General features: G+C 42.1%; 1 protein-coding gene across 1 annotated transcript in view; it reads right to left on the bottom strand.

The window, feature by feature from the left end:
* The window catches only part of STK31 (serine/threonine kinase 31), a 104,184-nt gene that overhangs the window by 12,802 nt on the left and 76,498 nt on the right, over positions 1 to 14,884 (bottom strand). Inside the window, 6 exon segments of the mRNA XM_030550784.1 lie at positions 600 to 668; positions 10,044 to 10,169; positions 12,210 to 12,359; positions 13,105 to 13,191; positions 13,460 to 13,585; positions 14,633 to 14,758. Of these exon segments, the coding sequence (XP_030406644.1) occupies positions 600 to 668; positions 10,044 to 10,169; positions 12,210 to 12,359; positions 13,105 to 13,191; positions 13,460 to 13,585; positions 14,633 to 14,758 (684 nt within the window).

Here is a 14,884-nt window from a genome sequence, read left to right as displayed (position 1 = left end):
ATATTAATGAAATACTAATTTAATATTAACAAATTAGTGTGTGTTTGATAGTGACACCTAAATTACATGTGAAGGGCACAGAATAAATGTTTGTAACAGCAATGAACAGTTTAAAAAGATTAGGCAATTTCCATTAGAATTACAGGGTAATCCTTCAGCATTAACATGAGAACATACTTCTTAAAGCAGTTAGGAAGCAATAAGGCCAAAATTTTCAAATGTTGGTGTTCAGCACCTCTGAAAAAAAACAAACAGATCCTTATTTAGCTACATAATTTAAGACATCCACATTTGAAAGTTTTGCCTTAAACTTGTAAAATTGTATGCATGTAAACTAGCTTTACTAGATTAACACATTAGAGGCAAGTGGTTTATTTCTTGTGGAGAACAGGGTCAAATATGAAGAGAACTTCAGCCTCTTCCACCTTTTCAATAATGATTCCATTTGTGTATGCTATTGAGAATTCTTACAGCCCAAATGTCAATTAAACATTTTATAAACATGGCATTTTAATCAAACATTTAATAAAACCAACTAAACAGCACTGGCCTATATTCTGTCTCTCTGACTTAGCTGCCAGATAAGGAAGTTCACATACCATATTAAGTTCATCCACTTCAGGGGTTCCATTTTCCTTAATTTTAAATTCTTGGTCTCCAGCAAATAGCTGCAAGTTAAAAATACAATCCCTGCATAACTTCAAATATGATTGTACATAGTTCAGAGAAAAAAATTAGAGTCTCATCTCTAAAGCATGCTAATATCTCACCTCTAGTTTTACAGAGGGGTAAAAACTGGTCAAGGAGATCTTTTTCCAAATGAAATGGGAATACTAGCTTTGGAAGAAAAGTCTCCAAAAATCTTAAGTACAGACTCACAGTACTGGAAAACCCAAAAGGGGGCTTTCAGGCCACCTACATTATTCATACAGATATAATAACCACTAAAAAATTTATTTTTAGTATCAAAAGTAGATAAAGCCATCAGAGGCTCCAAGGGAAGTGAGCAGAGCCTTTTAAAAACAAGATTCACACTCCAGAGTCAAGGAACTGGTTGTAGATGTACTACTAGAAGAAGCCCTACTAGTATATTGTAAGATGATCAGCCCTGTCTGCCACTCCTCAGTCACACCTGTATCCTACCCATAAGAGCAATAAGGTTCTTGTCATGACTGCCTTGTAAAAAATTCTAAACTATGCCCAAAGGAGGCTTGTAGGAGAAACATCTTCAGACCAAGATGGAAACATATGTATACTAGGCCTATGAGCCTTTACTGTATGGAACAGTGCTTGAGCCCACAACTCTAAAACCTCATGGACAAAACTGAGAATGGCAATGTCTCAATTCTCAGTCATTGGCTGGTCCATGTTGCAAGAGCCTTGGAAATATTGACAATCTGACAATTTCTTTTGAAGTTTGGAGTAAAGTGCACAATACTGACTAAACAAAGACTTACCTTGCCTCTGATGGCAAATAGCAATCTACAGTACTGACCAATGAGGGATATTACATCCTTTCTGCCGAGTCTGGGACAAAACCGTGGCAGCTGTTTAATGCTGCACAGTATCACTGCATAAGAGTTTGTGCCAAACAATAAATACAACCTGTGATGCTGTATGATTGAATATGACCATTTATATAATTGATATAACCACAACTGTAACAAAACTTGTACAATGTGCCATGTAAGGTGAAAACGGAAAAGTTACAAAGCTACTAAATATGATTATCCTGGTTAGATCTGCGTATCATCTTTATATCTAAAGTTCTGAATATTGGCTACTATTTGTATCTCAAATGTGTTTGTTCCTGGGTGACTCCTCTCAAATAGATTTACATCAAGGCTTTACACTCATGTGTTGATGGCCCATCAAGGACACTCAGTTCTCACAACAGGCTGTAGAAGAAACTCATCCCTTCCAGACAGCTCTCCCTGAAGATTCCTCAGACACCAAGGGGCCAATGGCCAACCTCTGTGACTCAGCAAAACATGTGACATGCTCATGTTACCCTGGAATCCATCTTGAGCCAGTAACTTTCCACAAAAGGGGCTATGGGCTTTGTTTGGGACAGTAAAAATTCCATGCAAATGGCAGAGGATATAAAAGACCCCTTAAACATCTTCATTTTGTCTCCATTTCCTGCTTTATTTCTCTGCATTGGATTTCTAACAAGGAAGCTTTAACCAAGGACCGATGACCCCCAATCTGATTCCAGAGAGACTTTTGCAAGCCAGCAGTTTATTCCATTACTGCTGTTATCCTGATCTATGAACACTGAAAATCACTTGTGTGTCTATAATCCTTTAACCATTCAATAACTCTCTTCTTTTCCCACTTTTTTATATTATTAAACCGTTAGTTTTCGCTACTAAAGGATTGGTATCAATGTGATTATTGAGTAAGATCTGAGTTATATATTGACCTGGCCATGTGGCTGATCCCTTGGGATTGGAAGGACTCTATATCTGATAAAATTGGTTTTCAGTAACCACTGGTCATAAAGTCCAGTGTCTGGATGGTGAGCTAAGGGCTGGAATGCCTAAGGAGACTGCATTTTTGACCTCTTGTGGTGTGACCAGTGTGGTGATACAGAAGTTCACTTTCGTTATTGGCTTGGTATAATCTAATGATAGAATAACTACCAGTTTGGAATGAGTCTGCCCTATTTCTCAGCAGTCTGTCCTGAATTTGACATTCTCAGCTGTGACCCAGTGAGGTACAGGGAAGCTACCATATCAATTTGAATTAGAAGGGGGCAATTATATGATTACATGTGTATTAATCAATCTGGAATTTGGGCCGGAAACAGACATGTATCTATGGAACTGATGAGATTTCAGAGGGCTGCTATTGTCACATCATATTACAAACCTTTCTTTAGGTAGAGCCAGCCTTCACCTGCCAATTCTGCACCTCTTTATTCACTTTTCCTCCTCCTCCTCCCATATTGGCCACTTTTTCCTGCCTCTTTCTAGGCACACTGGTACAGTTGCAGCTGTTAGCCATGTTCCAATGTGTGCCACTCCTCAGCTCCCTGCTTCCCTCCCACACACACTTTTTTGCTTCACCCTGCCAGCCACCACTAACTCCTGCACCCACTAGGAACTCCCTAGCTCATTTTTCTACAGCTATGAACAACATTTTAAAGTAGTTCAGGAATAGAAGGGTTTCTTTCCTTGTGAAAAGTACCAGGTGATTTCCCTCCCCCCTACACACTCCCAGTGGCTATGCAAGGAAAGGACATAGAATTTACAGTTCACCAGGAAGAAACATCTCTAGTACCAAAGTGTTCTTCAGTAGCATTCCAGTGGCCACTGGCACTGCTTAGCAGTCAATGCTGGATAAAGGCACAGCAGACATTACCACTCCATCAATGAACCTCTTTCCAGAATACTGAGAAATAGGGGCAACACCTGCTTACATCAGCACTGAATTTAGGGTTGAAATTATTTTGGCCTAAAGCTTGTGTTGCATTCTTTTTATTCTAAGAATGGTGTGTTCTGTATGTACAATTCACATTACTCCCTTTATGCAGGAATCCATATACTTTAACCTATTTATTATGCCACGCATGCCCGGCCCTTGTATACTATGAAAACTCTTTTTCAACCATCTTTAATGTGGCTTTAAACTGTTGAAAACACACGAGCCCTATTGCGTAAATAAATTACAACTAGCTGCTGTCATGCTGATTAAACATTTGTTAGTTTTGGATTTAAGAATTTCTTATTTTACTAGAAATAATCCCATTTACAAACACGGAGACTGCTTAATTTTTACCAGTCATTTCCTAAATAAATCATCAAGAAAATAAACACAGCTAGCAACTATCTAATAACATATACATTAAATAAACCATCTAGTACACTTCCATTAACGCAACGACCTAGAGAGGAGAGGTTATCAGCACATCACTCTAGAGTGAGTCTTTACCATTCACTTTCCTCAAATACTCCTCCTTTTCACTTTAGCAAGTCTCCATGAGTCTTTTAGGACTTTAAAATCTGCCTCCCTGATTTTCTCTGTATCAGCCTTTCATTAGAGTCTGAAAAAAGAACAGGAGTCCTTGTGGCACCTTAGAGACTAACAAATTTATTTGAGCATAAGCTTTCGTGGGCTACCGCCCACTTCATCAGAGGAACATATAGTAAGAAGATATAAATACATACAGAGAACATGGAAGTTGCCATACCAACTCTAAGAAGCTAATTAAGATGAGCTCTTATCAGCAGGAGAAAAAGAAAAGAACTTCTGTAGTGATACTCAAGATGGCCCATTTCAGACAGTTGACAAGATGATGTAAGGAAAAAAGTGGGAGGAACCAAGCTAACTCTCCCACAAGATGTGCGATGGAACTCAGTAGAGGACTGTTTTGAACACTATATCAAGAATTGGCCTAATCTGATGACAGTTTGTGAACAAAATCGTGAAAAAATAGATGGCACTGTCACAGCCAAAGTTTTCAGTATTGGGCTTAAGAGAAATATTGAACACATGCTGAGTACCCTGAAGCCAATTTCTGTAGCCTTGAACAAAATGCAGGGAAATAGCTGTTTTATTACTGACGCTGTTGAAAATTGGAAGGAACTGAGCAAGAGCTTAAAAAGAGAAATATGCCACGACCGAGTTAAATTACAAGCATTAAAAAAACCAATGGGACAAGCACTATCTCCAGCTCATTTTCTTGCAAATATTCTCAATACTCAGTACCAGAGTCAAACCTTAACTGCTGAAGAGGAGGAGTTGGCTATGACATGGACATCCAGCAATCATCCCTCCATAATGCCAACTAGAATAAACTTCAGAGCCATGGGTGAACCATTCAAGAAATATATGTCTGCTGATGATGTTTTAAGGAAAGTCACACCAGTCAACTGGTGGAAGTAATTTAAGCACTCTGATTCAGAGACTGTGATAATCTCACTTTAAACAGCAGTAGCTTTTTCCCACGGTGTAGAAAGAGTATTTTCTTCCTTTGGACTAATTCATTCCAAATTGAGAAATCGTTTGGGACCTGAAAAAGCAGGAAAGCCTGTTTTTCTTTTCCAGACTATGCACAAAGAGGAAAATGAAGGTGAAGATGACTGAATTAGCTGCAGAAGCCAATATTTTAAGTTTCTCATGTTGATCTGGCTGACATAGTTGATTTAATTTTTCTTTTGTTTAAAAAAAATTCATTTAATTATTTTAGTTAAAAACAATTTTAACAAAAACAAACCTGATTTTAAAAAACTTGGATGTTTTACTAAACTCAAAAATTCAAATGCTTGTTTTGTTAAAATATGATATGTTTGCTTTTGAAGGAAAAAAAATCCAGAATATGTAATATTATTGTTTTAGTTAAATAAAATAATTTAAAATATCTCTCTGGTGATGTTCTCCTCCTAATACAGCATGGCAAGAAAATCCTCCAAATATCAATGATTAACCTGTTGAATTGGAGATAGTTCACTTCTCAATGACTACATAAATATCTGCTTCAATCACCTTTGGTAAATGAAATAACCGATCATTCATTTTCTGCTATAGCTGTAAAACTAATCTGAAAAGTTTTCAAAATAAATCACTTAAAAATATATAGTGTGTATCTTCTAAAAACGAAACCTACATCTATCTCTGAGTTGTGAAGAATATGTATTAAGGTTAAAACAACCAACAATAATGTACTTTTATGTAGAAATCCATGATTAAATCGAGTCTTCCTGATTAGTGATTTAAATCAAATCCACCCTGCTTCAAGCCACCCTATAATGATAACTTCTTAAAGGATCCCCAGTGATTCATCTTTCTCTGTTTCCCCTCTTATCTGCTGCAGTTTCTTGTTACCTAAGGGAACTGACTTTACAAACCGAATCTACATAGGCCTGCATCTCTATCTCCAAGGTCCTCTCTGATTTAGTAGTGGGAGTTACTGCTCTGGAAAGTGCATCTGCAGTGAACAAGAATTTACCAAGCATGTAGGCTACAACCAAATCATACTTTTTGGCTTTATCATCATTCTTTAAAGCCTTAGGGTACAGCCATTTAGTCGTTTGTCAAATTATACTAATAGGGGTGAATCCATTTCAACAACCACTGTCTAGTCACAAATATATTGACTGACTCTTTCACAGGTAAACAATATTCCTAAAAGCTCCTTCTCAATCTGTACGTATCTTGTTTGTGAATCAGTCAGTGATTTGGATGCCTACACTACTGATTGCAAATAGTCCTCTTGTTTCTGTAAAATCACTGCATCTAACCCAGACTGTGAAGCATCTGCTGAAATTTTAATAAGCCTGCCTGGTGCATAGAACTTCATCACGAGCTCGTGCATTAGCTGTTGTTTCAAGCCTTCCCAGATTTCTCCTGTTGTGCACCCCAATACCGTTCTTGCTTTTCTGGGTGTTTCCTCAAAGCTGCTGCTTTTGTAGACAGATTAGGTATGAATTTTACAAGACAATTAATCATTCCCAAGAACTGCTGGACATCTTTCTTTGACTGGGGATGAGGCATCCTTTCAGTGGTTGAAATCTTATCATCAGGTTTTACACCTTCATTGGAAAAAATATCTACAACGAAAGTCAGTTCTGCAACTCCTAAACCACATTTCTCCCTATTTAGTTTCAATTTAGTGGCTCTAGTTGCAACCAAGACTTCCTGAAGTCTACAATCATCATCCTCTTTGAGTCCCAGATGATGGCACCATCTACTGAGGTGTCAACATCATTAATACATTCACAGATCATATGTATGGTTTTGTGGCACACTTCTGGCACTGAAGCTATGCTGAAGAGTAAGTGTAAGAATCTGTATCTTCCAAATCGGGTATTAAATGTGCATAGCTTTGAGTTTCCTTCAGTTAATTTTAGCTGCCAAAATTCTAGGATGCATCCAATTTATTGCAATATCATGCACTTGCAAACTGAAGCATAACCTCTTATCTAGTTGGTAGTTTGAAATCAGGGTCATCCCTACCCATACGCAAACTACGCAGTTGTGTAGGGCACCAGGAAATTTGGGGCACCAAATTGCCCCAAATTTCCTGGTGTCCTATGCAGCTGCATGCTGCGCCCAGCTCCAGCAGCCAGCCCAATCCCTCGGATGGCTGAGCCGGCCCCTCATGGGCTGCGCACAGCAGGGCCCAGGAAAGCTGCCTCCGCCCTAGCCCCACCCCTTCCCCTCAGCCCCTGCCCCGCTCCTGTCCAGCCCCCACTCCGTCCCTTTCCCCTCAAAACCCCACCCTCTGAGCTATGCATCCTGGGGGACTGCAGCAGGGGTCGGGCCTGCCCTGCACTCACCAGGTAGTGCAAAGCAGAGCAACCTGGCTCCAGCGCACTCTGCTCTGCCGGCTCCTAGCAGCGCCACTGGTGAGTGCTGGGGGGCGGTTCCCCGTCTCCCCCCAAACCTGGGAGCCTAGGGAGCAGAATGGAGCAGGCTGGGGCTGGGTCACTCGACTTCCGGCTGCCCCGTGAGTGCGGGGGTGGGCCCAACCCCTGCTGCCTTCCTGCACTGGCTGCTCCAGGGCCGGTTCAGCAGTGGGGCTGCGTAGGGCATCACAGTCTCTAGGGATAGCCCTGTTCGAAATGTTCTCTTTTTATAGCTTTATTGAGGTCTCTTGGACTTGAGCATATGTGCAGCTTGCCATTATTTTTCTCCACAATAACTAGGGAGCTAACCCATTCCACTGGCTCTTCAATTTTTTGTATTACTTGCATTGCTTCCATCCTTGTGAGCTCAGCAGTGAGTTTATCACAGAGTGCAAATGTGAATTCAGTTCTTTGGTTTGCATTTTCATAGTTTCTACTAGTCTGCATATCTGGAGACCTTTTCCTAAAGTTATATCTACTTCACGGAGCTCTGTCTCTCTTAACACATTGTCTTGAATGCCACAAATTATTTGATCTCTGACCTGAAACTCCGTCAGCTCATCAAAGTCAGAGGTCTTACTGAGTCTCCTTAATTCTGTCACATATTGCTGTATGATATTACCAGGTTTTTGAATGCATGTAAAAAATTTGTCTCTCTCAAAGATCTCATTCCTTTTTGGGATGCAATGTTCCTCAAATTTAGTCAAAATATTATTTAATTTCATGCTTTCATCTTCTTCAAACTTAAAATTGTTACAAATATCCAAAGCATCCTCACCAACATCACTAAAAAGACTGATGATTTCACTTTATAATTTTTTTCCTCTGCCTCTATGGCTGCTTAAGCACAGTTCAAATCTCTGTCGGAATTTTTTTCAGATCTCTGAAGAATTTGCCCATCAACTGCAGACTGGATGGAGGTTGCAACACATCTGTTTTGGGCACTCTTCCCTTCTTAAGCTAGTAGAGCTACTTTTGTGCTCATAAAATACATACAATAGCCTTTGTCCTTCTCTGTTTGCTGCTCCACATGTTCCCCTTTCTGTTTTAAACACAAGAGTAAGCCTCATAATTACTACAGTCTCCTTCTCATAAGGCACTTCTGACACCATGTAATGATCTTGGGGTTCTCATTAAACAGCAAATCAGTGAAAGATATAGGAATAAAAATTTTATTAAAAATTCTAGAGAGCTTCTGTGGTGGACTGCTGGGCACAGCTACACTGGGTTCTCCACCCCTGCTTCCTAGGCATTTCTCCAAATTCCCAGATTCATAATACTGACCCTTATGACAGAGCCTCTCTAAATTAGAATTTTGCACAAACGTATCTCTGTGTAATGGGGTGGTTAGCACGCTCCTGGGATAAAAGGAGTGAGAGCAGCTTAGGGAGGTTGGCTGGGGAGCTGGCCACGGGTGTGGCCAGTTCAATCAGGGCACAGCTGGCCCTGGTAAGAAGGCTGCGAGTAAGGAACCATGAGAGTTTTGCTCCAGCAGTGGAGCAAGAAGGACCTAGCTGCCTGCTAGAGACTCTTGCTCCAGCTGGGGAGCAGAGAGGACCAGGCTGCCTGGGAGACCAGGCAGGGTATCTGAGGCAGAGAGGGCTGGGGAAGGGAAGGCAGAGTTGAGGAGCTCTGGCCTGCTGAGTCCCCAGGCTGAAGCCTTGCTAAAGGCCAGGGGAGGTATTAGGGCTTCAAGGAGGCAGCTGGGGCTAGAAAGGCAGCAGGTCCAACCCCCTTGCCAGTGATGAGCGGCCATTACAGACTGCAGTTTGCCCCTCAGAGAAGGGCCTAGATGATGACTGGCAGTAGCCAGAGGCAAGGTGGGTATAGGGGGTTGGGGTTCCCCTGAGGAGGGGAGACCGAGATTTTGAGGACATTGCTGTGGGGGGGGCAGTACCCCAAGGTAAGGGGCACTGTGGTCCAGGAGGGATGCAGGCGATAAACTGGACTGCAGAAGACCAGGTAAAGGCAGGGAAGAAATCGGCCAGAAAAGGGTGCTCCTGAGCTGGATGAGCTAATTCCCAGATTGACTAGCAGGAGGCACTGCGTCTGTGAGTTGGCAGCTTGCTACACTCTACAACTGCCATATTTATGTTCTTAGAATCCTCAGAACCCTAAGCAAAGGGGAACAGAAGTAAAGCAACAGAAAACCAGGATGGAACCAGGTAGCATGAGTTACAGCAGAGCATATTACCTAACATAACCCAGTAACTAACTGAAAATGGGGCATTTTCTCTTCCTTGACTTGATAACACAGCTGGAATGGACATCCAAGTGCTACTGCAGGAAAAAGAGCACCTGACAATCCCATTCTTCATTCAGATCACAGGAGGGATGGAAAATAAGGCAACTATCTACTGACCTGTAGATGAAGCTAGAGAAAGCAGCTTACACAGAAAGGATAAGAAATATAATAGTACTGACAAGCTGCAGTATACAGAACAAAAACCTCATTTTATTAAGTGCTGCTGTTTAGGGAGACAAGGCACACTGTAAATTGTATTGAAAAATGCATTCTTCTGCTCACAGACCAAATTCCCATTCCCGCTGCTCACTGCACTCAATTTAAAATACGAGCATTCATTACAATAGGACAGGTTTAAACAGAAAAGGGACATAACATTTATTGCTATTTATAATGCCTACTATATTTTCATGATATTAACGTCATTTTCATACGCAATAACGTACCCAGAATAGAAGGCAGCCATAGGCATACATGTCAGAGGATGGAGATGCCAGGTGTCCCATTCTCAATTCAGGTGAAATTAAGTTCAAGTTACCCACTACCATAGAGTCCGCAGAGGCACGTTGATCCTAGAAGGGACAATATTACGATCAGCAATTCTAAGCCAAACTGGCAGTACAGTAAAATGAACTTTCCTTCCCATTCCCCACGATCTCACATGAACACCTTTGCCTTACATTTCTTTCCTTCAATGATGGCCCAAACAGGGGATTGGAGCAGAGGGGGAATAAAGGCAATGAAGCATCACTCTTAAAACACAGGACTAGCTGGTTCTTGCTCACACGTCATGAAAAATAATAATTCTAATACCAAAATCTACACATGAAAAGATACTCCAGTACCAGGAGAAACACAGACTGCGATGTTATGGTTGAAATAAAGGACATTTGAGAAGTTACTGTTCTCCAATGTTTCTCTAAGCCATTCTATACGCGGACAGAACTTTGATAGCAACATACAACTCGAGAACAAAGGGTAGGTAACCACAAAGCATATTAACAGATTACAGCACACAGGACCCACTTATCAAAAATGTAATCTGCAGAAATTTGAAGAGGTATGTAAAGATATCCAACTGGCTGCCTTATTGTACATAACTCTAGAGGGGCAGCATTCCTTCTCAGCCCAGAGAAGGAAGGTGGGGCTTGCAGTAAAGCACTGGACTGGGACTCAGAAGAACTAGGTTCTAGACTCAATTCTGTCAGGCTTCCTGATTTTTCTGTCTCAGGTCCACATCTGAGTCAGCTGCATCTCTCCTCCTCCTCCTCCTGGCTGCCTGGACTCCAGGATTACCTACAGCACACCAGAGACACTTCCTGCTCTCAGTTCTTGTGCCCAGCACAACCGCACTCCATGACTGCCAGGAGGAGCAACTGCTGAGAAAGTCCTGACCAGCCCCGAGGCCCATGGATGGAACATGCTCAGTGCAGACACAGTCTTCAGAGAATTTAGCTGCCACTGTTGGAGACTGGAGACTGGACTAGACAAACCTAGACCTGGACAAGGCTGACCCAATACAACAATACTCATGTTCTTTTGTTAACTGCTTTGCTGAACCAGGGCCATACTCAGTAAAGATCGTATTTTTTCAGGTTATAGTGCCTACAGAAACTTATTCCACCAGTACTTATAACACTATCTTGGAATTATTCAGAATCATTGCATACACTAGGGGCTAGCAAACTTTTTGGCCTGAGGGACACATTGGGTTTCTGAAATTGTATGGAGGGCCAGTTAGGGGATGCTGTGCCTCTCCAACCAGCAGGTGTGGCCTGGCCCCTGCCCCCATATGACCTTCCTCCGCTTCTCGTTCCCTGATGGCCCCCCCAGGACTTCTGCCCCATCCATTCCTCCCGGTCCCGACTGCCCCCACACCCTCTCCCCCGACTGCCTCCCACCGCCCCATCCAACCCCTCCTCTCCTTCCTGACAGCCCCCCCGGGACACCTGCTCCCATTCAACCCCCTCCCAGTTCCCTGCCCTCTGACCACCCTGACCCCTATCCACACCCCCACCCCCTTACCACCACCCCAAACTCCCTAGCCCTTTATGCAATCCCTGCTGCTCCTTGCCCCCTCCTCACTACACTGTCTGGAGCACTCGTGGTTGGCGGCACTACAGACGCACCGCCCAGAGCACCAGGACAGGCAGCCATGCCACCCAGCAGGAGCCAGCCACGCCACCACACAGCACAGAGCACCAGGTCAGGCTGCAGCTCGGCAGCTGTGCTGCCCAGCAAGAGCTCAAACCCCTGCCTCTCAAAGCATTGTGCTGGCAGCACAGTGAGCTGAGGCTGCACGGGAGGGGGAACTGCAGGAGAGGGGCTGGGGGCTAGCCTCCCAGGGCAGGAGCTTAGGGGCCGGGTAGGAGGGTCCTGTGGTCTGGATGTGGCCCACGGCCCGTAGTTTGCCCACTTTTGGCATGCTTTCACATTTGAAGTAGTATTCAAAATACACTAGCAAATGACGAATTTGTCAATAAAATCTACCTTTATATTTTCACAATAAGGGATACCAAAAAAATAGCAAAGGCATTCACGATACAACTCATAATGCAGAATTCTGAGTGAGATTAAGGAAATCCTTGAATATATTTGAAAAAATATTTTACCACTGATTTGGTGAAGTCAAAGTCTCCAACTATTCCTTGTTTTCGATTCACAGCAAACACATTATTTGTATGTAGAGATCCATGAACTATATTAGCTTTGTGCAGCGTATGCAGACCACGTGCCACTCCTTCCATCACTTTCAATATTTCCTGATGAAAATACACATTTTTAAAAACTGAAGGAGCCAAAAAAAAAAAAAACTCAGCATGCTTCCCGTGCAGAACCATTGCAAGCATTCTGAATGGGAAACTACACGACACTTGGTAAGATTCTAAAGAGTTGCAGAGCCAGTCAAAAAAGAACCCAGTCATACCTGGATTAATCATTTTGAAAACACAAATGTAAATACCTGTTTGGATATAAGGATTCATAACTGGCTCTGTCCTGACAAGCAATGCAAGAGAAAAAGTCATTCACAAAACTTATGACCATTTATTTAAAAAGAAGGCTATGCAGCCAAATGACTTTCAACTGTAAACCAGCCATCTGAGGGAAGGACAGGTAGGAAAGAAAATGATAGGATGAAAACTCAGATAAGAGTAATCATGATCATAGTATTTTAAAATTTGCTTGCCAATATTTTTTTAAAGGATAGTAACAACAACAAAGGCTGGAATGTTCAAAGGAGTGTAAGTGAGTAAGATCCCCACCTCCAGGGTCATTTGAAAATCCCAGCCCCAGTGACTGGACACTAAATTGAGGTATTCGTAAAAACACAAACTGTCATTTTCCTTTGCAGGATTTTATCACGCATCAACCATGAATGCAAGTTATATTGCCACATTACTGGGCAGCAAACAAAAAGGTGAAATAAGAGAAAAGAGGATCAAGTTGGTTTAAATATTTGTTAAAAAAACTTTGCTGAAATTTTGAACAAATTACTCTATTACTTACTTCTGAAGTTAAAGGTGTACTCGCTTGCAGTGCTCCTAGACTCGCTCCTGGGTAATATGGGACCATCAGATATACCAAAGGATCAGACTTAAACAAAAAAACCCACAGATAATAGACTGATAAAGAAAGCGATTGCAGTTAAAATATCTATTTACTGCAAAGTTAACTTTATTACACATTTAGCGCATATTAAGTCCTCATTAAACCAAATCAATTTCATTTGATTTTTTTACATAAGATCTGCATGGAAGTTTTTCTATCCAAAGCTTTGGTTAAAAAACAAAAAGCTTTAACAAATTATGAATCTTCTAGATGAAAAATAGCAATCAAAAAAGGATGTCAATCTAGAACTTACCTTGCACAGAAAAAGGAACATCAACTGTAATAATCCAGATTTTTCCTTAAATTCACTCCAAGCTCTGTGATATCTGGCTGTTCTTTCTATCACTTTTGCCTCTGTGCTCACATCTACCGCATAGCCCTCAAAACAAAGAATTTTCAGCTGATTCCTAAATTAATGTTGTTTATGTGGAATTACAATATTTTATTTTTACGAATAATTACATGACAAATTCTATTAAGGGACCTTCTGTTATATTGAATTATAATGCTCAACCTATGATCTGAGAGATCAGTCCCAAATTTTGTTTGTGAACATTTAAAGTGTTGGACTACCAATACAGGTCCAGTGTTCCCATTGCCCAAACAGTATCATAGCCAAATTACCAAGCAGTGTTTACACCAGTGGTGGGCAACCTGAGGCCCATCAGGGTAATCCGCTGGCAGGACACGAGACAGTTTGTTTACACTGACTGTCCACAGGCACAGCTGCCCGCAGATCCCACTGGCCATGGTTCACCATTCCAGGACAATGGGAGCTGTGGGAAGCAGCAGCCAGCACGTCCTTGCAGCCCGTGCCACTTCTCTCAGCTTCCATTAGCCAGGAATGGCGAACCGCGGCGACTGGAAGCTGCAGGGGCCGTGCCTGCTGACTGTCAATGTAAACAAATGGTCTCGCAGCCCGCCAGTGGATTAACCTGACGGGCCGTAGGTTGCCCACCACAGGTTTACATTGTTCCACCATTAACTTCATACTTCTTGATCTCCTGAACACTGGTGGGTAGGAGGGGAAGTGTGGCAGTGGAAAGCAGAGGAGACACCCAGGAATCATTAGGGAAGATGTCAGTATGAGTAGGATGGAGAGCGAATGCACCAGGAACAGGGAGTGACAGCCAGTAAGAAAAGGGCCCCCTGACGCACAGGAATGGCAGTCAGTAAAAGGAAGGGACATGCCTGCAACTGCCCCCAGAGAAGTGAAAGAGGAGAACAGAGATGGAGACAAACAGCAAAAAAACAACATTGCTTTGGTAGTGATCCAAGAGCCTAGCAGAATTATTAGCATTTACAAGGGTCCTATTGAAAGTAGTAAAGAAGAAGTTACTGAGTTCAAGCAGATCAATATACTCAGTAAGTTACCAAGAGAGCTCCACATACAGCTAAGAACTGAAAGTCAGTGACAGAAAATTACCTTTAAAAGAACCTTCTGTTCTTGAACTTCTGAACACACTAACGGGTGCTTCGTGCTCAATTCCTTAAGAGGTTCAGCATCAAGAAGATCCCGTTCTAAGCTGACTGCCAGAAGTCCACCAGAGTTCTGGAGCACACACATGCAAACACAACCAAAATGCCACTAACTAGTTTAATAATCCAGACACTGCATATTGCTGACTGCTTAACCACTATTGATAATGCAGGACACTTACCATAATGTAAGGAAGGT

This window comes from Gopherus evgoodei, chromosome 2 (genome assembly GCF_007399415.2).
Source record: "Gopherus evgoodei ecotype Sinaloan lineage chromosome 2, rGopEvg1_v1.p, whole genome shotgun sequence".
Taxonomy (NCBI): Eukaryota; Metazoa; Chordata; order Testudines; family Testudinidae; genus Gopherus; species Gopherus evgoodei.
The sequence above is the reverse complement of the archived record's forward strand: the minus strand, read 5'-3'. Positions and strand labels throughout refer to the sequence as shown.